Source organism: Schistocerca piceifrons, chromosome 11 (genome assembly GCF_021461385.2).
Source record: "Schistocerca piceifrons isolate TAMUIC-IGC-003096 chromosome 11, iqSchPice1.1, whole genome shotgun sequence".
NCBI lineage: Eukaryota > Metazoa > Arthropoda > Insecta > Orthoptera > Acrididae > Schistocerca > Schistocerca piceifrons.
Window position 1 is genome coordinate 125,277,466 of NC_060148.1, and position 27,882 is coordinate 125,305,347.

General features: G+C 40.2%; 1 protein-coding gene across 1 annotated transcript in view; it reads right to left on the bottom strand.

The window, feature by feature from the left end:
- The window catches only part of LOC124720283, a 198,243-nt gene that overhangs the window by 51,723 nt on the left and 118,638 nt on the right, over nt 1-27,882 (bottom strand). Inside the window, exon 6 of the mRNA XM_047245594.1 lies at nt 15,151-15,221. Coding sequence (XP_047101550.1) covers nt 15,151-15,221 — 71 coding nt within the window. The remainder of the gene's footprint in view (nt 1-15,150; nt 15,222-27,882) is intronic.

Here is a 27,882-nt window from a genome sequence, read left to right on the forward strand (position 1 = left end):
TTAATAATGAATAACAAAAATCAAAATAGGAATGCGGGTAAGCTATTACAAACAGCATAGTGAACGCATTATTGTGGCCACGATAGATAGAAAGTTTACGCCTACCACAGTAGTACAAGTTTATATGCCAACTAGCTCCGCAGATGACGAAGAGATTGATGAAAAGTATGATGAGATAAAAGCAATTATTCAGATAGTCAAGGGAGACAAAAATTTAATAGTAATGGGTGACTGGAATTCGACGGTAGGGAAAGGAAGAGAAGGAAACGTAGTAGGTGAATATGGAATGGGGGTAAGAATGAAAGAGGAACCAGCCTCGTAGAATTCTGCACATAGCATAACTTAATCATAGCTAACACTTGGTTCAAGAATCATAAAAGAAGGTTCTATACATGGAAGAAGCCTGGAGATACTGAAAGGTTTCAGATAGATTATATAATGGTAAGACAGAGATTTAGGAACCAGGTTTTAAATTGTAAGACATTTCCAGGGGTGGATGTAGACTCTGACAATCTATTGGTTATGAACTGTAGATTAAAACTGAAGAAACTGCAAAAAGCTGGGAATTTAAGAAGATGGGACCTGGATAAACTGAAAGAAGCAGAGGTTGCAGAGAGTTTCAGTGAGAGCATTAGGGAACAATTGACAAGAATGTAGGAAAGAATAGGTAGCTTTGAGAGGTGAAAACGTGTAGGCAGCAGAGAATCAAGTAGGTAAAAAGGCGAGGGCTAATAGAAATCCTAGGGTAACAGAAGAGATATGAATTTAAAGGAGAAAATACAAAAGGAGAAAATACAAAAATGCAGTAAATGAAGCAGGCAAAAAAGGAATACAAACGTCTCAAAAATAAGATCGACAGGAAGTCCAAAATGGCTAAACAGGGATGGCTAGAGGACAAATGTATGGATGTAGAGCATATATGATTAGGGGTAAGATAGATACTGCCTACAGGAAAATTAAAGAGACCTTTGGAGAAAAGAGAACCACTTGCATGAATATCAAGAGCTCAGATGGAAACTCAGTTCTATTCAAAGAAGAGAAAGCAGAAAGGTGGAAGGAGTATATAGAGGGTCTTTACAAGGGTGATGTTCTTGAGGTCAATATTATGGAAATGGAAGAGGATGTAGATGAAGACGAAATGGGAGATATGATACTGTGTGAAGAGTTTGACAGAGCACTAAAAGACCTAAGCCGAAACAAGGCTCCGGGAGTAGACAACATTCCATTAGAACTACTGACAGCCTTGGGAGAGCCAGTCCTGACAAAACTCTTCCATCTGGTGAGCAAAATGTAAGAGACAAGCAAAATACCCGCAGACTTCAAGAAGAATATAATAATTCCAATCCCAAAGAAAACAGGTGCTGACAGATGTGAAAATTACCAAATTATCAGTTAAATAATCCATGGCTGCAAAATATTAACACAAATTCTTTACAGACGAATGGAAAAATTGGTAGAGGCTGACCTCGGGGAAGATCAGTTTGGATTCTGTAGAAATGTTGGAACACGTGAGGCAATACTGACCCTACGTACTATCTTAGAAAATAGATTAAGGAAAGGCAAACCTACATTTCTAGCATTTGTAGACTTAGAGAAAGCTTTTGACAATATTGACTTGAATAGTCTCTTTCAAATTCTAAAGGTGGCAGGGATAAAATACAGGGAGTGAAAGGCTATTTACAATTTGTACAGAAACCAGATGGCAGTTATAAGAGCCAAGGGGCATGAAAGGGAAGCAGGGGTTGGGAAGGGAGTGGGACAGGGTTGTAGCCTATCCCCAATGTTATTCAATCTGTGTATTGAGCAAGCAGTAAAGGAAACAAAAGAAAAATTTGGAGTAGGAATTAAAATCCACGGAGAAGAAATAAAAACTTTGAGGTTTGCCGATGACATTGTAATTCTGTCAGAGACAGCAAAGGGCCTGGAAGAGCAGCTGAACAGAATTGACAGTGTCTTGAAAGGAGGATATAAGAAGAGCATCAACAAATGCAAAACAAGGATAATGGAATGTGGTCGAATTAAATCAGGTGATGCTGCGGGAATTAGATTAGGAAATGAGGAGCTTAAGTTAGTAAATGAGTTTTGCTATTTGGGGAGCAAAATAACTGATGGTAGAGTAGAGATGTCGAAATAGAGATGATATAAAATGTTGACTGGCAATGGCAAGGAAAGCGTTTCTGAAAAAGAGAAATTTCTTAATACAGAGTACAGATTTAAGTGTCAGGAAATTGTTTCTGAAAGTATTTGTATGGAGTGTAGCCATGTATGGAAGTGAAACGTGGATGATAAATAGTTTGGACGAGAAGAGAATAGAAGCATTCGAAATGTGGTGCTACAGAAGAGTGCTGAAGATTAGATGGATAGATCACATAACTAATGAGGAGATATTGAATAGAATTGGGGAGAAGAGAAATTTGTGGCACAACATGACTAGAAGAAGGTATCACTTGGTAGGACATGTTTTGAGGCATCAAGCGATCACCAATTTAGTATTGGAGGGCAGCGTGGATGGCAAAAATCGTAGAGGGGGACCAAGAGATGAATAAACTAAACAGATTCAGAAGGATGCAGGTTGCAGTAGGTACTGGGAGATGAAGAAGCTTGCACAGGATAGAGTAGCATGGAGAGCTGCATCAAACCAGTCTCTGGGGTGAAGACCACAATAACAATAACAACAACAACAACAACAACAACCGCTCTGGAAGACATCCAACAACTCTATCAATCAGCGCCAACCCAAATAACTGCTTGCATAAGGGCCACTGGTGGAACACCTTGTTACTGACTTGCTCAGTTTGTGAAGTTCTTTCTCTTGAATAAATCATCCAATTTTTTCTGAAATTGTACTCATTTGTTCATCTGTACATGAATATCACATCTACCAATTTCCATCCCATTAGGATAATTCTTTCATAGTGTATTGATTCTTTCTGTCTTAGAGTGTACTTCATAGATACTTAATAGTTACAAAACTAAGTTTGAAAATCTGATCACTTTCAAATTCCCCATTTCACAATATGCAGATAGTGGAAACAACGAGCTCTGTCATGTATGTTCTGCAGGAGCCCCTAACATCTCCTTCAACTTCAATGTTGACAGTGAGGCAGATCCATTAAGCACTAGTCAACCCTCCTAATCTATCAGTTCCTTACAGCTGTTGTTGTAGTTGGGCAAAAATGGTACATGACGTCAAAATTACAAGAGTGGTTGTTGACAGCATGTCCTTTGCTTTGTGTATGTACCACAAATCGGGAGATTTAAACTGATCCAAACTTTACAATTTTATATTACATCCAACTCTGCCTGCTGTATGTGAAGTTGAGTGAGTCACATGTATAAGAAATAGAACAGGACACAAAATTAAACCGTATGTGACATTCTGAGGTTTGCCCTGTGACTGCTCCACACTGGGATCCTAAACAAAAATTTATTTACTAATTCTCCTCTACAATCCTTAGAAGCCTGTAATAGAAATTGTGAAACACACTGTATACCTGTCTTGCAAGTGCAGTCAGAATGCCTAACTTGTGGGAGGGGCCTCTAAAGATGGCTATAGGTGAAAACCACACATTTCTTTCACTGCCTACTGTTTCACAATCAATACTGTTTACATTGGCAATGAGTTACCACACAAACTCATGCTACATACCATTAATAACATTACGTAAAACAAGATACAGACGTGTTTCTCTCACAAATTAGCAATTATGCAAGTAGCAACGGCTGTTGAATTTAGCTGTTTGAGGGGCTCGCTAATATGTTTTGTCCACTGCAAATATGCGACAACAAGCTCAACCAGAAACTTGAGCATTTTAGCCTATTCACTGGCTCCTATTAATGTTCTTCATTAATTACTGCTGTTAAGTCCCTTTGTTGCATATAAGTGAATATTATGTTTTTCATTTGTTTTCTTTTTCAAAACTAAGACACATGTCATTTAAAATTCTTAACAACTTCACCTGCTTCTGTCTCTACAACATGGTTAATTGTAACTGCTGTGCCACACACCAAAAGAACTTACTATGCTTGATGAATGTGATGTTGCGTCATTCACCTGTATAAGAAAGAGAAGAGGATGCAAAATTAAACAGTATGTGACTTTCTGTGATTCGCCCCATGACAATTTTTTTTGTCATTCTAGTATCTGCTTCTTTTTATTAAATATGTGCAAACATATTATTCATCACCGATTCTTTCCACAAAAAATAGTGTGTTGATCGACATCATCAAATGCCCTGGACAGATGATACAAAATATTAATAGATGATATTGCCACAAGCTGTGCCATAGGCAGTGTGAAGTTATAGCTAGCATCCCCGCTAGCCTTCTGCAGATCACCAATTCCAATCCAATTACCACTAAATATTTGTTATATAGTATTCATAATTTCTACAAGGTTCTTGAAATATATTGTGTTTGTTATGTTCACATATAATGAAATAGTTGATGTTTGTATAAACAACAGCACTCTTCGTATCAGTGTGTTGGTACTTATAGATGGCCGTGCTTTCTGATTTGGACTCAACTGTGATTTTTACATGACCCTGTTTGGTGGAGATGTTGGTTATTTCAAAACATCTGTATCTTCTGGCTTCAATTAGGCAACATAAAAGGTGTTGTCTTGATGAACAAATCAACAGTAAGTGAACAGCACATCAGACATCCTCCAGTGCCTACTGGAGACAATGGTCAGGACCCAACAAAATGGCTGAAAGGAGTCAACTAATTCACCAAGTATAACAGATGGGATGATGTCAGATGTTTTTCATTCATATACTTTCATGTGGGTGGCACAGCCCAACTGCAATTCAAGAACAACAAAGAGCAGCTCATTGGTTGGGACAAATTCCAGGCCTAACTGAAGAAAACATTCCATAATAATCAGCCGCAGGTCCACTTAGTGGAAGAATAATTGAAGAATGGGGCCCAATTCATGAAGAAATGACTCAATCATACATAAAAAATATTTTGGCTTTATGCCACACAGTGAAAGCGAATATGACAGAAGCTAACAAAACAGATTATGTATTGAGCTTTTCTGGTAAAGGATGTCACAACAATCAACAATTTCATGTAATGTTACCAGTGCATGAAGAAAACACACAAGACAAGACTCAGACGAAAGAAGTATGATCGCCATCTCAATGTGGTCCCCATGGCAGTTGTGGAAGTCCATCATGACCTCACCTCTCTGACACACCAGGTAATGATATATACAGCAGTTTATGGCACCCAGGAATGTTGCACAAAGTGCACGAGGGATAGCAGCTATGAACATGAACCCCATACTTCAAAAAAAGAATGTTGACAAAGAGATGTACCAATCCTTAGCCCCAATCTAGGGCACTAGTTGAATGCACCATGAAGAATGGACTCTACCAACTTGGATTATGGCATATCCTTCAAATGAAAACCCAGCATTTCTACAATCTCGACTACAACCAACTCCTCTGCCAAGTACAATGCCCTGTAGAAGAGACATCTGGTGGTCAGAGAACAACACACTGGTATGTCTTCACTGTGGGCACCCTGGAGTCACTGTATGCTAGTGCAGAGAAATGAGACTAGCATATGATGATTATTGTGCCTTGATACGTCAAGTATCAAAAGAGTTCTATTCACACTAGTCAACTGCAGATGGTTAGAGTCAACTTGTGAGATGACGCCAGTTGTTGTACACGGGGAAAAGTCACCCATCAGATGCTGACAGCCGTTCCCTTTTGCCATACACAGGTACCAGCCACTCACCTAGAATGTGATCTCATAAAAGCTAAGTGAGGCAACCATCTATGGAGGTGAGGCTGTCACAGACAAAAATCCTCCTTGGTTGGCAATCATCACAGTGTAAGGAAACCACAGTGACATAGTCACTGGCGACCAACCTGTCTGGGCACTGTTCGACTCCAAGGCTTCTTTTTCTGCAATGTTGAATGCTTGTTATCATCAGCAACAGAAGACAATATTCCATGATACAAAAGCAGTTGTGCTGATGGTTGCAAGTGGGAAATACATCCACATGATGTACTGCAAGAATAACTATCATTTAAGAACAACAGCCCTTTGAAATTTTTTGTTTTAACATAACGTAATCACAATGCTGTTTTCAGATAGGAATTCTTGCTGACATCACACGCAGTCAGACTGTGCAAAATCAAAGTTCCACATACACAAAGCTATTCCAACAAGCTCTGGGTGGTTATTTGCTACTGAAGATGACATCCCATTGTCATCAAACTGATGAGCTCCATTCATCAGTCAAAATACTCAGTCAAACTGTGAATCTCTTGTCAACTACAGAAAGATACTCAGGCCCAAAAAATAAATCTGCATACATCACTAATTGTCACAAGCAAATACAGTTGTTCCCTAAATGTAATTGCATTGGAGCAGCTAAACTAGACCAGAGTTGGCAGCTGATTGCCACTGGTGGAGAATTGTGCTCTGCTACCACTACAGATGATGAAGAGTACAATGTTATTATCAGACAGCTAATAAGATCTGGCCTGATGGAGGAAAAAGTCTGTGTGTGTAGCCATTCCATGCCCATTTTTGGGTGCTTTCAAACTTGAGTGCAGAAGTGAGAGATCATGTGGACCATATCAAAATGGGGCAGAATCCATGAATTAGTTAGCACGTGTATGAGATCACTGGCTGAGTGACACACAACTCATGAGGAAGTGGAGAAAGTGCAACAAGACGTCAGTCTTGAACTTTGAGGTAGCACTTTATCCTTCCTGTGGTTCTCATGACGGGCGAGGATGGTGCGTGGTGTTACTGCATCGACTACTGACACTGAACAAAATCCCAAAAAATTAGATAAACCCATTGCTGCATACTATACTCTAGACTGCTTGAAAATAGCAAAGTATTTTTTTAACGATGATCATGCAGACGGGCTGCTGTCAAAATTGAGATTGACGAGGCTGATAGTGAAAAGACTGCCTTCATAATTCCTGATGGCCCCTCTGAGTTTGAAGACATGTCACTTGCACTGTGTTTATGTTTCTGTTCGACCTGCAGGGTTCCACCTGAGTCTGAAAAAGTGCCCATTCACCACCCAAAAAATAAAAACCTTGGGGCACCAAGTGAATGGCAACTGAGTCCCACCCTGATCCCAGTGCTTCATATAGGGCCTGTGCAGCAAGGCATGTCCCTCGCCAGAATTGCTATGCAGAGACACTAAATTTTCCTGGAATGATGTGGGAGGAAGACGTTTCCTCGCTGATAAGGAGACGCTAACATCTACATTGGTAACACTGTATGACAAAAATATTGAGGCAAACACTGGCAGTTATGGGATGTTGGCAGATACAGTCGAACAAAGATTGGGATACATATTGCCCATCATAACATCTGTGTATGACCAAACAATGCAAGGTTTCACACTATTCTTTCTGCTCCACGGTCACAAAGCTGAAATTACAACAGATACATTGTTACAATTTCAGCAGATACATTGTTACAATCCCCCCATGAACCATGGACCTTGCTGTTGGTGGGGAGGCTTGCGTGCCTCAGCGATACAGATAGCCGTACCATAGGTACAACCACAATGGAGGGGTATCTGTTGAGAGGCCAGACAAACGTGTGGTTCCTGAAAGGGGGCAGCAGCCTTTTCAGTAGTTGCAAGGGCAACAGTCTGGATGATTGACTGATCTAGCCTTGTAACAATGACCAAAACGGCCTTGCTGTGCTGGTACTGCGAATGGCTGAAAGCAAGGGGAAACTACGGCCGTAATTTTTCCCAAGGGCTTGCAGCTTTACTGTATGATTAAATGATGATGGTGTCCTCTTGGGTAAAATATTCCGGAGGTAAAATAGTCCCCCATTCGGATCTCCGGGCAGGGACTACTCAAGAGGATGTCGCTATCAGGAGAAAGAAAACTTGCATTCTACGGATCGGAGCGTGGAATGTCAGATCCTTTAATTGGGCAGGTAGGTTGGAAAATTTACAAAGGGAAATGGATAGGTTAAAGTTAGATATAGTGGTAATTTGTGAAGTTCGGTGGCAGGAGGAACAAGACTTCTGGTCAGGTGACTACACGGTTATAAACACAAAGTCAAATAGGGGTAATGCAGGAGTAGGTTTAATAATGAATAGGAAAATAGGAATGCGGGTAAGCTACTACAAACAGCATAGTGAACGCATTATTGTGGCCAAGATAGATACGAAGCCCACACCTACTACAGTAGTACAAGTTTATATGCCAACTAGCTCTGCAGATGACAAAGGAATGATGAAATAAAAGAAATTATTCACATAGTGAAGGGAGATGAAAATTTAATAGTCATGCGTGACTGGAATTCGAGTGTAGAAAAAGGGAGAGAAGGAAATGTAATACGTGAATATGGATTGGGGCTAAGAAATGAAAGAGGAAGCCGCCTGGTAGAATTTTTTACAGAGCACAACTTAATCATAGCTAACACTTGGTTTAAGAATCATGATAGAAGGTTGTATACATGGAAGAACCCTGGAGATACTAAAAGGTATCAGATAGATTATATAATGGTAAGACAGAGATTTAGGAACCAGGTTTTAAATTGTAAGACATTTCCAGGGGCAGATGTGGACTCTGACCCCAATCTATTGGTTAAGACCTGTAGATTAAAACTGAAGAAACTGCAAAAAGGTGGGAATTTAAGGAGATGGGACCTGGATAAACTGAAAGAACCAGAGGTTGTACAGAGTTTCAGGGAGAGCATAAGGGAACAATTGACAGGAATGGGGGAAAGAAATACAGTAGAAGAAGAATGGGTAGCTTTGAGGGATGAAGTAGTGAAGGCAGCAGAGGATCAAGTAGGTAAAAAGATGAGGGCTAGTAGAAATCCTTGGGTAACAGAAGAAATATTGAATTTAATTGATGAAAGGAGAAAATATAAAAATGCAGTAAATGAAGCAGGCAAAAAGGAATACAAACGTCTCAAAAATGAGATCGACAGGAAGTGCAAAAAGGCTAAGCAGAGATGGCTAGAGGACAAATGTAAGGATGTAGAGGCTTATCTCACTAGGGGTAAGATAGATACTGCCTACAGGAAAATTAAAGAGACCTTTGGAGATAAGAGAACCACTTGTATGAACATCAAGAGCTCAGATGGAAACCCAGTTCTAAGCAAAGAAGGGAAAGCAGAAAGGTGGAAGGAGTATACAGAGGGTCTATACAAGGGCGATGCACTTGAGGACAATATTATGGAAATGGAAGAGGATGTAGATGAAGATGAAATGGGAGATACGATACTGCGTGAAGAGTTTGACATAGCACTGAAAGACCTGAGCCGAAACAAGGCCCCCAGAGTTGACAACATTCCATTGGAACTACTGACAGCCTTGGGAGAGCCAGTCTTGACAAAACTCTACCATCTGGTGAGCAAGATGTATGAAACAGGTGAAATACCCTAAGACTTCAAGAAGAATATAATAATTCCAATCCCAAAGAAAGCAGGTGTTGACAGATGTGAAAATTACCAAACAATCAGTTTAATAAGCCACAGCTGCAAAATACTAACACAAATTCTTTACAGACGAATGGAAAAACTAGTAGAAGCCGACCTCGGGGAAGATCAGTTTGGATTCCGTAGAAATACTGGAACACGTGAGGCAATACTGACCTTACGACTTATCTTAGAAGAAAGATTAAGGAAAGGCAAACCTACATTTCTAGCATTTGTAGACTTAGAGAAAGCTTTTGACAATGTTGACTGGAATACTCTCTTTCAAATTCTAAAGGTGGCAGGGGTAAAATACAGGGAGCGAAAGGCTATTTACAATTTGTACAGAAACCAGATGGCAGTTATAAGAGTTGAGGGACATGAAAGGGAAGCAGTCGTTGGGAAGGGAGTAAGACAGGGTTGTAGCCTCTCCCTGATGTTATTCAATCTGTATATTGAGCAAGCAGTAAAGGTAACAAAAGAAAAATTCAGAGTCGGTATTAAAATCCAAGGAGAAGAAAGAAAAACGTTGAGGTTCGCCGATGACATTGTAATTCTGTCGGAGACAGCAAAGGACTTGGAAGAGCATTTGAACAGAATGGATGGTGTCTTGAAGGGAGGATATAAGATGAACATCAACAAAAGCAAAATGAGGATAATGGAATGTAGTCAAATTAAGTTGGGTGATGTTGAGGGTATTAGATTAGGAAATGAAACACTTAAAGTAGCAAAGGAGTTTTGCTATTTGGGGAGCAAAATAACTGATGATGGTCAAAGTAGAGAGGATATAAAATGTAGACTGGCAATGGTAAGGAAAGCGTTTCTGAAGAAGAGAAATTTGTTAACATCGAGTATAGATTTAAGTGTCACGAAGTCATTTCTGAAAGTATTTGTATGGAGTGTAGCCATGTATGGAAGTGAAACATGGACGATAAATAGTTTGGACAAGAAGAGAATAGAAGCTTTCAAAATGTGGTACTACAGAAGAATGCTGAAGATTAGATGGGTAGATCACATAACTAATGAGAAGGTATTGAACAGAATTGGTGAGAAGAGGAGTTTGTGGCACAACTTGACTAGAAGAAGGGATCGGTTGGTAGGACATGTTCTGAGGCATCAAGGGATCACCAATTCAGTATTGGAGGGCAGCGTGGAGGGTAAAAATCGTAGAGGGAGACCAAGAGATGAATACACTAAGCAGATTCAGAGGGATGTAGGTTGCAGTAGGTACTGGGAGATGAAGAAGCTTTCACAGGATAGAGTTGCATGGAGAGCTGCAACAAACCAGTCTCAGGACTGAAGACCACAACAACAACAACAACATTGTTACAGTTTTAACTGGCTGATACTCGGGAAGACTATGTGAGACACCTCATCACCAGGACTGAAGAAGCTAAACAGCTGGCTCGCATATGGATCCTGGAAGCCCAGGAGAAGGACCAAGAGCTGCATAATACGAAAGTGTAGCTATCAGAAAAGTTAGTAAAATGCCAATGTGGTTCCTATTGTAACCTTCATCTCTTCTCAGAAATCACATACAAAGTAGAGGATTATGATCCTTCACCAAGAAGTCAAAAGTATAGAGATCTCATCAATGTCATCCTTATGAAGCCCTGCTACACTCCTGAGGCAAAGACTGACACTGGGGCTTCTCTTTCAAGGACACTGAAGGCCCACCAATGACTGTGAAGCTTATTATCATTTTATTTTATTTATTTATTTGGCCTTCAATGTGAGTTAACTACTTAGAAATTAAGAGTTAAAAGAAAAATTGGAATTTCCTTAACTTGGATGTGAACGTATTTCATTAAAATAACTAAACATTGTTTTGACAGAAGGTCTACCTTTCATGCTCATGGAAGGAAAGAGAACATGACAACAATACATGAATTGCTGCCAAATGGAAGACCACTGACAAGATCTAGATCCAGGATGTTGTATTCAGCTCCAGTGAGAAGTTCTGAAATGGGCTGGCATCTGTTTCATCATGAGATGGAGCAATGACAGAATATGCGCTGCATGGAAGTGCAGTACCAATCAGCACCATTGGCTGGCATGCTGCAAATTATCAGTTCAAATCCAATCACCAGCAAATATTTCTTATTTACTATATATCATTTTTGGAAGGTTCTCAAAGCTTATCAAGTTCATAATGTTTTCAAACTCTGGAATATATGATGGTTACATAAACAGCAACACTCTCCATTCAGGATCCAATTCTGTACTCTCTAAATGTTGGTGTCTGTAATAAATGTACTTTAAGTGTTAAGTATTGTACTTCACTGATGATCCTGCATTCTGCTTTGGACTCAGCTGTGGTTATGTCAACACTTATTTTTTTATTTAATGCTTGTAATATAAGTGATGAAGTCAAGAAAGATCTGAGCATTTTAGTTGGATGGAGACAGACAACATTCACCTAAATGTGCCAGTCCATGCAGATTGAGAACTTCTCACACCTTTCGCTCCCACCCCAGCTACCATCTTGGACTACATGGACATACGCCACCTACTGCCACAGTAGACATAAGTTGGACCATGCAGCAAGTATAATGCACACCGACATTCAAAGGCATCGCCGCAACTACCGGTACACAAGATGGCTTCAACGGGTAGCCCGATCACTGACTGCCGGCACCTGGTCCACTGTGCTGTGTGCAGAGGTCTCGAGGCTTTCAATTGTCAGTGATTTTGAGATGTGTAACTACCTCCACCATATTCTTGCTAGTGTCACATTGTAACACAGTAAAGTGTATCTTTCTGTTCCTAGTTAGAACAGTAGCTTGAGTGATTCCTCTATTGAATTAATATCATATGTACATCTTTTTGTGGTCCTCTTCATTTATTTACCTATCCTAATCAGACTTGGCTTTCAGGGTTTTACTTACACCAGGCCAGTGGTTACTTATTTCGTTGTTCGAAAAGTATCATATTAACAAGTACAAAGAAGAAGAATGGGTAGCTTTGAGAAATGAATTAGTGAAGGCATCAGAGGATCAAGTAGGTAAAAAGGCAAGGACTCATAAAAATCCTTGGGGAACACAAGAGATACTGAATTTAATCGATGAAAGGAGAAAATATAAAAATGCAATAAATGAATCAGGTGAAAGGGAATACAAACATCTAAAAAAACAAGATCGACAGGAAGTGCAAAATGGTTATGCAGGAATGGAAAGAGGACAAATGTAAGAATGTGGAAGCATATATCACTACGAGTTAGATATTGCCTACAGGAAAAATAAAGACACCTTTGGAGAAAAGAGAACCTGCTGTATGAATATCAAGAGCTCAGATGGAAAACCAGTCCTAATCAAAGAAAGGAAAGCAAAAAGATGGAAGGAGTATACAGAGGGTCTATGCAAGGGACATGTACTTGAGGGCAATGTTATGGAAACGGAAGAGGATGCAGAGGAAGATGAAAAGGGAGATATGATACTGCATGACGAATTTGACAAAGCACTGAAAGACTTAAATCTAAACAAGGCGCTGGGAGTACACAACATTCCGTTAGAGCTACAGATTGCCTTGAGAGAGCCATCCATGACAAAACTTTTCCATCTGGTGAGCAAGATCTGTGAGACAGGCAAAATACCCTCAGACTTCAAGAAGAATTTAGTAATCCCAATTCCAAAGAAAGCAGGTGCTGACAGGTGCGAAAATTACCAAACTATCAATTTAGTAAGTCACCGCTGTAAAATACTAACACGAATCCTTTACAGACAAATGGAAAAACTGTTAGAAGAAACCCTTGGGGAAGATCAGTTCCGATTTCAGAGAAACGTAGGGACACACGAGGCAATACTGACCCTACAACTTCTCATTGAAGATAAGTTAAGGAAAGGCAAACCTATGTTTATAGCATTTGTAGACTTAGAGAAAGCTTTTGTCAATGTTGACTGGAATAATCTCTTTCAAATTCTAAAGGTGGCAGGGATAAAATACAAGGAGAAAAAGGCTACTTACAATTTGTACAGAAACCAGATTGCAGTTAAAAGATTCAAGGGGCACTAAGGGGAAGCATTAGTTGAGAAGGGAGAGAGACATGGTTGTAGTCTGTCTCTAAGATTATTCAATCAGTATACTGAGCAAGCAGCAAAGAAGACAAACAAAAACTTTGGAAGAGGAATAGGGAGAAGAAATAGAAACTTTGAAGTTTGCCAATGGCCTATGCCAATTCTGTCAGAGACTGCAAAGGACTTGGAAGGGCAGCTGAATGGAATGGACAGTATCTTCAAAGGAGGACATAAGATAAACAGCAAATGAGTTTTGCTATTTGGGAAGCAAAATCAGTGGTGATGTTCAAAGTAAGGAGGATATAGAATGTAGACTGGCAATGGCAAAAAAAAGCAGTTCTGAAGTAGAGAAATCCGTTGACATCAAGCATAGATTTAAGTGTCAGGAAGTCCTTTGTGAAAGCATTTGTAAGGAGTGTAGCTTTGTATGGAAGTGAAACATGGGTGATAAACAGTTTAGGCAAGAAGACACTAGAAGCTTTTGAAAAGTGGTGCTACTTCAGAAGAATGCTGAAGCTTAGATGGGTAATCACGTACTGGATGAAATTGGGGAGAAGAGAAATTTGTGGTACATACTAATTAAAAGAAGGGATCAGTTAGCAGGACACATTCAGAGGCATCAAGTGATCAAAATGGTTCTGAGCACTATGGGATTTAACTTCTGAGGTCATCAGTCATCAAGGGCTCACCAATTAGTACTGGAGGGAAGAGTGTGTGTGTGTGTGTGTGTGTGTGTGTGTGTGTGTGTGTGTGTGAGGGGAATAAAATCATTGAGAGAGACCAAGAGATGAATACACTAAGCAGATTCAGAGGGATGTAGGTTGATGAAGAGATGTAGGTTAATGAGTAGATGAAGAGGCTTGCACAGGATACAGTAGCATGGAGAGCTGCATCAAACCAGTCTTTGGACTGAAGACCACAACAACAACAAAGAAGGTAGGTCTGAAAAGCCCCAGATGCTAAATATCCAATGTCTTCTTTAGTACTTGCATATACATAGCGTCTACTTGTTCCTGTTTCACAGGTTAACAAATTCTTGTTAACCTTTGAAGTCACATATTGCCAGTATACGTATTCTTGAATAATTGGGTGAAAGCAAACAGGATGGGAAAGAGATAGGAAGGAAGTACTGACTTTTGGCCACATAGGGCATTGCAGCTATGCAATGGTGAGAGTTGAAAATTTGTGGTGCCACACCCTGTCTTGAACCCTGATGCTCCGCTTCTCTAGAACAGTTGCCTTCACCGCTTTGGTCATCTGGGCATTCTTTCTGTATTCCCAACTTCCCACTCACCGCATAGCAACAACCACCACCCATTACCCTCCTACTCGCAGATTTCTGATTCCCATAGGCGTTCTTCAAATGTTGGTTATGCATTTGCACCAAAACTTTTTCCACATTACTTTTTAAATAGTGGCATCTGATTACTTCATGCAACCCTAGCATACAATCGGACTCCTTTTTGTGGAGACATTAAGATCATGATCACATTAATTACATTGTGGATTGCACATCACCACAATTATGTGTGATCTTTCTCAACAGTGAAACTAGTCAGAAAAATGGCTTCAAGTAAGAAGAAAAACAAGCATCTGCAAAGATGCAGCCTGCTCATGTTATATTATATACCTGGATCTATGGACATAAGTTAAATAAAAATAAATAAATAACATGTACATTAAAAATGGTCTTTCTCAGATGTATCTATACCTGACTCCTTTGAAGCAGAGTTTTCTCCCATTCAAGACGGGCAGCCACTTCTCCAGCAATATTTCACTACCCTGAAATAGAATGGGTCTGTGTAAAAGTTATATGACAAAAAATGTAAATTTACAAAACTCATGCAGTATTACACATTTGCCATTTGAGAATCAAAGTCTAATATCTTCCCAAAGACATTAGAGATTAAGTAACAGCGTAGTAGGAGGTTCATGAAAAGTGACTAACACATCTCAGAATGATTTACGGAAACATCAGAAAATCTTAAAGTGAGTGTCACATGGACTTTGTATCTTATTTCAGTTTGCTGTTTAAGTGGGTAAAGAAGACTCAATGAATCAGCAAGCATTCACAAATTTTACATGGGAACCATAGGTGAGCACATTCATAAGGTGTCACTACTCATTTGGCAGGCAATTAAAAAACATTGCTACCCACTGACTGGATATTTGAGCACAGCCTACATGGTTGTCAGATCTCCTACGATAATGTCTCAAGGTCAATTGTTAGACTCAAAAATCAATGGGAATTTATTCCCATTTGCTGAGGAAATGATAACAGCTACATTAACCTTCCCCTAACTTCTCCCATTTCTACACCAACTGTGAGAGTCTTGTCATTTGTGTTCTGTTCAATGAAGGTTTAGCATCATAAAGTGTCATCAGAGATCAGCCACTGACACCCCCCCCCCCCCCCCCCCCCCAAGACAAAATAAAAAGGATGAGAATTAATCCATCTCTACTCCACCCCCTCTAAGTGTGTGTGTGTGTGTGTGAGAGAGAGAGAGAGAGAGAGAGAGAGAGAGAGAGAGATATTTCATGATACTTCTTTTTTTCCCTTTTTTCAGATATATTGTGGCAGCAGCAACATCTATGTGAGTTATCTTTTGGCTTTGAGTCTAAATTACCGCAGCAGCATCCCACAATAGGCCTATCTGAAAGGATGCCACTGTTTGTTTCTTCAACCCACTGAGCCACAGTTAAATGGTCCCAGTGTACTACTAATCTTTGCCTTTATGCATAATTTCATTGTCAGTAGATCCAACTGTGCAAATACAAGCAGACTGTGACTGCCATGTAGTAAAGGAAACTGAGAATGTTATACACAGTGCTAAAGTGCAGTTTAAACATATGGAGTAGGATAAGTTAAGTCGTTCAGTGCCATACACCGATTCTCATATCATGATGGAGTATTACCCATCTTACTCTCCCCCGGATATTGGCTTCTCAGGTGTGAAGCTATCCATCATATGAATGAACAAGGATGCAGCACTCAAGGTAACATCTGGAGACTTTTCCATTTATTGACATCGTTCAAGACTTATTAACTCACTGGCATATGCGGTGCATTACAGATTGTTTTTGACAGACTGAACTAGTGGCAACCATATGACAAAGCTGTATTCAGTGAGCCTGTGTGTTACATATATGTACATAATGTACATGTAGATGACTTAACAGTGTATAAACTCATGTGTCCATGCAGTGCAAAACTGACTGCAATCATGCCATATGTATTAAATCCATAAACCAAATTTACAGATGGCATATAAGTTTTATATTGGACCCATCTGTCTGAACACTGTAGAGACGGAATTCAGGATGAGTGTCTGAACACTGTAGAGACGGAATTTAGGATGAGTAAGAAACAATTTGGAAACTACAGCACAGCTGTTGATGTAGTGGGGTAAAAGTGTTCTAATAAAAAAAAAAAAAAAAAAAAAAAAAAGGGAAAAAAAGGATGATGATTTGCTGCACACAATGTAATACAATGAATAATATTATTATCTTACAAAACTGTTTATTTTTTCACAATCCCATCCTGTCACTTAATGTGATTTAAGCATTTATAAAGACATGCAGTCACTTTAGTTCCACAAGTAAGGTGTTTGTTCCTTTATCACAAATCCATACAGAAAGAGTGTCATTACCATCCTTCCACCAACTTGCTAAGCTGTAACAACTGGACTTTTTTGCATTTTTATACCAAAAACAAAGATCACATATAACTAAACACTTTTTTGTGTTTTAAAGTTGCATATACTGCTGCTAATGCTACATATTTACAACAGTTGATAAACAGTTCACCTGTTTACATAACAACTCACAAAGGCTGAAAATGTCTCAATGGGTAGTATTACTCCTTGCCTCAAGATGACCACTAAATAAGTATTAGTGGCAATAATTAGTCAGAATGTTGTCAGTTGAGACAAAGTCATCACAGCCACCTGACATAAAAATTATGCTGTTTAATTCTAAGTATAGTTAAGTAATGGCAGGAAAATGGATCAGTGTGGGAATGAAGTCAAATCACGAACTCTACTCAATGTTGGCTTGCAAAAACCTGAGTATTGTGATAGGAGACTCATATTATCATACCAACTGAACCACCAAAATTATCATGTTCATCTTCATGTTCCTGAATGCATGATGAGTCCGCACCTCTCACCATATGAGGGTATATCCATAACCACCACTCAACCGAACACGTTCTGATATGAGAGGAGCACCTGATCCCACTCTTCATCGGTCCAGTCCCTATGTGACCACTGAAGGGGATGGACATGCTGCAAATGCACTCCTGAGTCTCTGAGGTGTGACTTAACGATGCAGGCGCAGATGTGTGTGGCACCCTATGGCCAATACGAACTACTACTATGCATTGAACATGTATCTTCTGTGGGCTCAAAACTTCATCATTTGCGTGTTTTGTTCACAGTTTCTGTACTTTCCAAGGAACAACCAATTACCCAAAATGTTATTTGCTCGTGTGAAGACATTCTTGGAAACGTTAAAGGATGGGTGGGAGTCAATGGTACATATGCAGGACACTAAATCATTCAGGACAGTGAAATTGTAAACCTCGTCATTGAAAGTTGACACTTCCAGCATCTCATCAATTAGTGGCCCGTAAAATGAAGATGAGAAATATGCTGTTTTCTTCTGAAACAATTACATGTTTAGATTCTGCCTTGTGACAGTTTCAAGCTCAAAATCAATGTGAGCAATATCATGTACCTGTCCTGCTCGTAAGCAGCTAAGCTTGTGTAGAGAGGTCACAATTAAAGATTTTTGTGTTAATTCTATACATATGTACTGCACATGTAAAATGGACACACATTACATATTTTTTGTTTACTAGGCTGTAGAACATACATTCTTACTGCAAATGCCTATGTAATAACAATAATAATAATAATAGACATTCATTTCATTAAGAATGTAAGTAGTTTTTATTGTTAAATTTGTAAATAAAAGTATACAGGTCAATCAACCAAATAAATCAGTTTTCTAAACACATACAGACAGGTGTGTGTACCCTGTGGCCACTATATGCTGCACAAAAATAGAATATGCAATTCCTACATATGCTACGACTTTTTCCCTGTTCTTCTTGGAGGTTATTTGTGCTTTTCTAAGAATTTGCACTGAATACACATTGAAATAGTATGTGTATGCATTCAAGAGACTGCAACCATCACGGGTGGACAGTCTTAAGTGACATTTTCCCTGAATAATCACATCTACTAACAATTAAGTGTGCCCTACAAATAAAACTGTTGGACAAGTGTGTGTGAATTTCTTTGCACCATATTTTAGCAAAGGAGTGACCGAACAAAAATTAGACCAACATGGGGTTTTTAAATAAGTGTATCAAGACTGTACTTACCATTTCAGTGGAATTGCTGATAACATTTGCACTATATTGAGGGCCCAGCACAGTCAAATAGCACAGACACTGACTATAACTGCCTTTCCAAGTGTCACAACAGTGGACTGATGCACCGGACCACCATGCCACAAGGGGTGACAGCCGAGTCAGTGGCGCTTGCTGAGACAGCTATGTCAAGTCAGCAACACTGGCCCATTCAGTGACAGTTGGGTGAGCTGTGCTTGCCCAGAAAGTGACAGTTGAGCAAGCAGGGCTTGCTCAGAAAGTGACAATCAAGTCAGTGTACTTGCTCAGACAGTGACAGTCAAGTGAGTGGTGCTTGCCGAATCAGTAACAACTGGTGGGAGACCAACATTACTGCCTGAAGCCAGACATCGTAATTGCCACAAAATGCTAGATGGTGTGGTCTTGTGTCCAAAGAACACCAATGTCAGTGGCTCTGTAAAGGTGGCACGGGTTAAGTCACAAATGCACGTATTAAACACTACTGGAAAGGGGCTAATGGAGGATGACTATGTCTCCAAGCCATAAAAACTCAGCAACAGACTCCATTCCAAAACTGGTACAGAATTTAAGGCAGAACATGTCTCACCCATGCTGCTGACTACTTGAAGCGTAAACTATATCCCTTTGCCTTCCAACTCATAACACTTGAGGCCAGGGTAGGACTCCTTCAGATTATTCCAGGTGTGTACTTTACCACTAGTCTGACACCCACCCACAAAGTATAAATGAAAAGTATTATCATATACTACTTGTATTTTGGAAAGCAAGAATAAGGATTTTCATGCCATATATCCCATACTACATACTAGACACACTGACCGATGGAGAACTTTTAGAAAGCCTCTTTAACAACAAAATTTCCTGAATGACACCACATGTGAGGAGTGTGACAGGATCATGAAAATTAGATTCCAGGCAGGACCAAAGTCATGTGGCTACAACCACCAGGTATACAGACTGAGACACTGGCAATTAAAGTCTACATTGCTGTTGATCAGTGGTTTAACTGCCACGACCTCAGCCACAGCACTAAGGAAGCGAGAGATAACATGCACAAAATATGGACAATCAGGACACAAATGCACAGAGTGCAGCTCAAGTGAGACCACTGTCTGCATATCCTGCAAAAACAGATGCCATACTTGTAAAAGGGCTACAGCAGGGGACTACCAAACATACAAACAACTACACAACAACTACTGTCGATTAGAAAATATTGATTATGACAGTTAAATTCAACTAAATAAGAGATGTGAATGCAGTAAAGGATACCTCAACCACCAAGAGAAGCTACTGGAGAGCAATATCCTGACAGGCAAATAGGCCTCCAAACATATAACTTCATAGATGACGAGCAGTTTCCCACTCACACAAGTATAGGGCAGTTACATCAATACACCAGAATACACATATGAAATGACATCTGGAGGATATGTTCTCTACAAGGTAGCCAAGAAAATCAAAAAACAAATGTATTACTGCATGGATTTTCAGGCATCACTCATACAACATACAGAGGAGCTCAAGAACGAACCTCACAAAAGAAAGCACAGAAAGCAGACTGTATAACAAAACAAACCAACCAGACAACTGGAGGACAACAAACAAACCATCACACTGATTACACCAAATCATGAATAAGCATATGGAACTCGTAAAAGTGAATATTACATTAAGCCAGTAAAATTCTGTTTCTGGAGGCATTCTTAACCCAGGCAATGAGATAAAAAAATGCTCACCTGCATTATGGGAAGCAAACACCTCAAATGAGATTGACCAAAAAGCTTCATTTGCAGGGCAGGAAACAAACACCTCAAACACCACAATGCCTAGATTAATCAAAGTAGGCAAACTAAATGAGTAAAAATACAAAAGCAACACATGTGATTCATGCAGAAATACTAATACTTATGAAATATCTAATCCCCCAACTATATCAAGAGACACCACCATTCACTCATATAAACATGGATGACATAACCAAGGGAAATGGTGTGATGAAAAGAGACACATGAGATGTGTGTAACTGAAACAAGTGTAACTGTGTGCACCTCAAAGAAGATGCTTAAAATAATTACCATCATGGCACAATATCACACTCAGCTTTCCATCCAATTATAACACTCGCTTGCTGTGACACAAACCAATGTTACCCTCTGGGAGGATTTTTAATTTTGACTGTGCGTGTGTCTAATGGATGAAGGTATCAGACAGTAATGTTGAGTATATTGTAATTAATAAAAAAACTAAACAGGCTCTTACTTTGGGGATAATGAAAGTAGTAACGTTCATACGAATGAAACAATAAACGGTCACCAGCCCAATTAGGCACATTAAATTGAAATATAATGTTCAAGAAAATTGAATATTAGTTGTTGTAGTGACTTTCATTACGACTCCCTTTGAATAGCACACTGGATACACATGAATACAGGGCAATCTAAGTTGTGGGTAGCAGTAATTACCATTAATGCACAAATCAGTAATCCTAGAAAGCAAGATTATACCCCACTCATAATAATAACAGTTACAATCACTATCATTACATGACTCAGTACTGAGATGTTACTGCAGGAAGCACTGAATTAAAGTTGGATATGGAAATGTTTCTGACTTAACTGACATATAAAAACCACAAATAAAATTAAATAATACTACAGTTACACTGTTTATACTCCCATTTGTAGAAATGTTTCAGATTTCTTTAGTAGCGATAATAGTCTAATTATCTTTATAATATGAGAATAATATGGTGGGGACACATAAACTGATAATGTATCATTGGTCAAACTCGATGATCATTTCAATTGCAAGATTCAATACAACTAAATTTAATTCTGAGCTCCACTTGGAATAGTTTATGTTTTCATCCTTCAAATCAAATTTCCCAACACTAAGTTCTATTAACCTAAAATATTGAATATTACATTTACCCAATGAATATCACAATTACCAGTGTACCTACACACACCTATGTGACAATGACATAAGGGAGCAGCTAAGAGTGAACCATACCTATCCCAGCCGAGGTATTTGTGCATTTTTTAACTGGATGTGGACCTCATTCCATGAATTTAAACCACGTGAGTCAGGCAGACACCAACCTGTACATGTGGGCAAGAAGTATCCCAAGAACATACAGCCTGTCCTGCAGACAGTATACGAACATCAGACACATATTATACCAAAACTACATAACACATAACCACAAACAAGAAATAGGACAAACTTAACACATGAAAAGACAACATCTCCAAAGCTACATGAGAAAACTACATATAAACACAAACCTATTGATGGTGAGCCTATACACGACCTCATGACAGATTCCATAGGGGAGTTGCATAAGAAGAAGAAGAAGAAGAAGAAGAAGAAGAAGAAGAAGAAAGCAACAATTCACCTACAACAAAAGAACTTTGGATGATTGATATGACCATACTATACTATAAGTTAGTATGAGATCCACCCCAATAATGCAATCTAAACCTGTTTATACGATCAAGTATAAGAAAGTGGATGTGTATTGTCACAAAAATGCACTATAGATCAACAGATACATATACAATAAAATTCTCAACAGATAATTAGGATGATGATGATGAAGATGATGATAATAATAATAATAATAAGCCCGTGGAGGCCCAGGAAAAGAATATGCCTCTGGTACGTTCTGCCAGTCGTAAAAGGCGACAAAAAGAACAAACCACTAATAGGGCTAACCCCCCTTTTCGTGTGATTACTTGGTTCAGGACAGAACTAAAGAAGCCTCGGACAAGCGCCGTCATGGTCGGGGACGACGCTTGAACCCTATGCCCGCCCACAATGGTAATGACACTGTTAGCCAACTGGAAAATGATTTAAATCCAAATAGAGGTGTTTTGCAGGATATGCTTCCTGCAACCACCCTAGAAGGAAAACAATGACAGAGGATGAGACGGTCAGATGAGGTTAATCGACACCTCATGTTCTGTTATTACCAAGCAACAAATCTAGGAACCAACACAACTGGATACAGATCACAAGTATACATAACATTTATTACCAGATACCCAGAATTAAAATTTTTAACAGAACAATGACTAGCTGATCAGATCCGTGTAATAATCAAAAATAACAGGATACCCCAGTCAGAATTAGAAAACATCAAACAACAACTACAACAAATACTGGAAAAAAAATAATGTGCGATCAGAAGAAGAAGAAAATACAGTAATGGACTCAAACATCCCAGAGCAAACAAACAAAGACCAACACGCATCAATTAAACAATCAGAGGAAAATGAAATCTTAAGACAGCCACCGGAACAAAGCACAAATAGAACACGAAGTGACACACATGTTAGATATAGAAGAGAAATTTCAGCTGACATATATAGAATACAAAGAGACAAATACAGACATTAGACTATTCTTGCATAGACCACCAAATAACCCACAAGTCGAAACAACAATAAAAACTATCAACACAATCATACACAACAAAATAAATGAAAACAAAACTATGGAAGAGTTACAACTACTGGTTTATATAGGAGCACTCACTACACTAAATATACATACTAGGCAGAGATCAGAACCAACCAACACACAGAAGAAACCCACAAAACCAGCATGGCAACACAGGCTACAGATCAGAATAGAGAAACTGAGAAAAGACATCGGACAGCTAACACAATTTATAAGAAATGAAATGTCAGAAGAAAAACGTAAAAGGTTAGATAAAATCTCACAACAAGAAGCGATAGAGCAATTAGATGAAAAGAAGCAGAAATTACAAGCATTGGCCAAACGACTTAGAAGATACAAAAAAAGTGAAAATAGAAGGAAACAAAACCAAACATTCAACACAAACCAAAAGAAATTTTACCAGACAATAGATAACACACACATTAAAGTACACAATCCACTAAGCATAACAGACATGGAACACTTCCGGAGCAACATATGGTCAAACCAAGTACAACATAACAGGCATGCACGGTGGATACAAGCAGAAACAGACACATACAAGATGATACCGCGGATGCCTGAACTGATAATTTTGCAACATGAAGTCACCCAAGCAATTAATTCTACTCACAATTGGAAAGCCCCTGGAAAAGATAAAATAGCAATTTTCTGGCTAAAGAAGTACACCTCAACACATTCACATCTAACTAAATTATTTAACAATATGAATATAATAGAGGGAAACATTCCACATGGGAAAAATATATCTAAAAACAAAGATGATGTGACTTACCAAACGAAAGTGCTGGCAGGTCGATAGACACACAAACAAACACAAACATACACACAAAATTCAAGCTTTCGCAACCAACCGTTACTTCATCAGGAAAGAGGGAAGGAGAGGGAAAGACGAAAGGATGTGCGTTTTAAGGGAGAGGGTAAGGAGTCATTCCAATCCTGGGAGCGGAAAGACTTACCTTAGGGGGAAAAAAGGACAGGTATACACTTGCACACACACACATATCCATCCGCACATACACAGACACAAGCAGACATTTGTAAAGGCAAAGAGTTTGGGCAGAGATGTCAGTCGAGGCAGAAGTGCAGAGGCAAAGATGTTGATGAAAGACAGGTGAGGTATGAGCGGCGGCAAATTAAAATTAGGAATTAGCGGAGACTGAGGCCTGGCAGATAACGAGAAGAGAGGAAATACTGAAGGGAAACTTCCCACCTCCAGAGGTCTGACAGGTTGGTGTTAGTGGGAAGTATCCAGATAACCCGGACGGTGTAACACTGTGCCAAGATGTGCTGGCCGTGCACCAAGGCATGTTTAGCCACAGGGTGATCCTCATTACCAACAAACACTGCCTGCCTGTGTCCATTCATGCGAATGGACAGTTTGTTGCTGGTCATTCCTACATAGAAAGCTTCACAGTGTAGGCAGGTCAGTTGGTAAAACACATGGGTGCTTTCACACGTGGCTCTGCCTTTGATCGTGTACACCTTCCGGGTTACAGGACTGGAGTAGGTGGTGATGGGAGGGTGCATGGGACAGGTTTTACACCAGGGGCGGTTACAAGGGTAGGAGCCAGAGGGTAGGGAAGGTGGTTTGGGGATTTCATAGGGATGAACTAAGAGGTTACGAAGGTTAGGTGGATGACGGAAAGACACTCTTGGTGGAGTGGGGAAGATTTCATGGAGGCTGGATCTCATTTCAGGGCAGGATTTGAGGAAGTCGTATCCCTGATGGAGAGCCACATTCAGAGTCTGATCCAGTCCCGGAAAATATCCTGTCACAAGTGCGGCACTTTTGGGGTTCTTTTGTGGGAGGTTCTAGGTTTGAGGAGATGAGGAAGTGGCTCTGGTTATTTGCTTCTGTAGCAGGTCAGGAGGGAAGTTGCGGGATGCGAAAGCTGTTTTCAGGTTGTTGGTGTAATGGTTCAGGGATTCCAGACAGGAGCAGATTCGTTTGCCATGAAGACCTAGGCTATAGGGAAGGGACCGTTTGATGTGGAATGGCTGGCAGCAGTCATAATGGAGGTACTGTTGCCTGTTGGTGGGTTTGATGTGGACAGACGTGTGAAGCTGGCCATTGGACAGGTGGAGGTCAACGTCGAGGAAAGTGGAATGGTATTTGGAGTAGGACCAGGTGAATCTGATGGAACCAAAGGAGCTGAGGTTGGAGAGGAAATTCTGGAGTTCTTCTTCACTGTGAGTCCAGATCATGAAAATGTCATCAATAAATCTGTACCAAACTTTGGGTTGGCAGGCCTGGGTAACCAAGAAGGCTTCCTCTAAGGGACCCATGAATATGTTGGTGAACGAGGGGGCCATCCTGGTACCCATGGCTGTTCCCTTTAATTGTTGGTATGTCTGGCCTTCGAAAGTGAAGAAGTTGTGGGTCAGGATGAAGCTCGCTAAGGTAATGAGGAAAGAGGTTTTAGGTAGGGTGGCAGGTGATCGGTGTGAAAGGAAGTGCTCCATTGCAGTGAGGCCCTCGACGTGCGGAATATTTGTGTATAAGGAAGTGGCATCAATGGTTACAAGGATGGTTTGCAGGGATAACAGACTGGGTAGGGATTCCAGGCGTTCGAGAAAGTGGTTGGTGTCTTTGATGAAGGATGGGAGACTGCATGTAATGGGTTGAAGGTGTTGATCTATGTAGGCAGAGATACGTTCTGTGGGGGCTTGGTAACCAGCTACAATGGGACGGCCGGGATGATTGGGTTTGTGAATTTTAGGAAGAAAGTAGAAGGTAGGGGTGCGTGGTGTTGGTGGGGTCAGGAGGTTGATGGAGTCAGGTGAAAGGTTTTGTAGGGGGCCTAAGGTACTGAGGATTCCTTGAAGCTCCGCCTGGACATCAGGAATGAGATTACCTTGGCAAACTTTGTAAGTAGTGTTGTCTGAAAGCTGGCGCAGTGCCTCAGCCACATACTCCCGACGATCAAGTACCACGGTCGTGGAACCCTTGTCCGCCGGAAGAATGACGATGGATCAGTCAGCCTACAGATCACGGATGGCCTCTGGGCTTCAGCAGTGGTGATGTTGGGAGTAGGATTAAGGTTTTTTAAGAGGGATTGAGAGGCAAGGCTGGAAGTCATAAATTCCTGGAAAGTTTGGAGAGGGTGATTTTGAGGAAGAGGAGGTGGACGGAACTGTTCCAGGCAAGGTTCAATTTGGATAGTGTCTTGGGGAGTTGGATCATTAGGAGTAGGATTAGGATAATTTTTCTTCGTGGCAAAGTGATATTTCCAGCAGAGAGTACGGGTGTAGGACAGTAAATCTTTGATAAGGGCTGTTTGGTTGAATCTGGGAGTGGGGCTGAAGGTGAGGCCTCTGGATAGGACAGAGGTTTTGGATTGGGAGAGAGGTTTCGAGGAAAGGTTAACTACTGAATTAGGGTGTTGTGGTTCCAGATTGTGTTGATTGGAATTTTGAGGTTTTGGGGGGAGTGGAGCTGGAAGTGGGAGATTGAGTAGATGGGAGAGACTGGGTCTGTGTGCAATGAGAGGAGGTTCAGGTTTGCTGGAAAGGTTGTGAAGGGTGATTGAGTTGCCTTTCCGGAGGTGGGAAACCAGGAGATTGGATAGTTTTTTGAGGTGGAGGGTGGCATGCTGTTCTAATTTGCAATTTGCCTGTAGGAGGATGCTCAGAACAGCCAGTGTGGATGTGGGAGAGGAAAGACTGAGGACTTTTATTAAGGATAGGAGTTGACGGGTGTATTCATTGGCTGAGTTGATGTGTAGGTGAAGGATTAGGTGGGTGAGGGCAATGGATTGTTCAGTTTGGAACTGGTATAGCGTCTGATGGAAAGAAGGGTTACAGCCAGTGATGGGAACTTTAAGTGTGAGGCCTTTGGGGGTAATGCCAAATGTCAGACAATCTTGAGAAAATAAAATATGGGAGTGTAATCTGGCTAGGGCGAAGGCATGTTTGCGGAGGGAATATAAATAATACTTAATGGGCTCGTTGTGGGGATGGTGTGAGGGTGACATGGTATTAGAAGGTGGAAAGTGTAACACGAGGCTGAAATGAAACTGAAAATAAAAATATAAATATATGGGGAGAGATAAAGGTGAACTGGAAAGCAGCTGGAGATCTGGTGTGAAAAAAGGCGAAAAAGTGCTGGTTATAGCTGGGCTTGTTCATCCTGTGGTGAACTTGGGTTGGCAGACAACGATGTGCACAAAGGTTAGGTGGTTGTGTCGCCGCCAAAACACGTAAAAGGGTGGAGCAATTCGGGAAAATTTCGAAAAAACTGCGTGCAAATGTATTAAAAGGAGTGGCTTTGTGGTGGCAGCTTGTGAAAATGAGGCTAACAATTGTCTGACGATAAAATAATGACGTTAAAACCTGTGGGAAGCGGCTAAAAAAGATCAGTGATGTGGGAAAAACGGAAATGGAAAAAAAAGGCGAAAGTTATTAGAACTAGCCGAAATGGCTGTTTAATAGCTGAAAGGAACTGTTTGTGAACTGGAAACGGTGGATTTTATAGCAGCGGTAGTGTTGAAAGCGGAAAAAAATTTTTTGGTTATGGTTTGGAAGTGGGTTACATATTATTGAGTATATATAGGCGGGATAAAATTGTATGGTAGA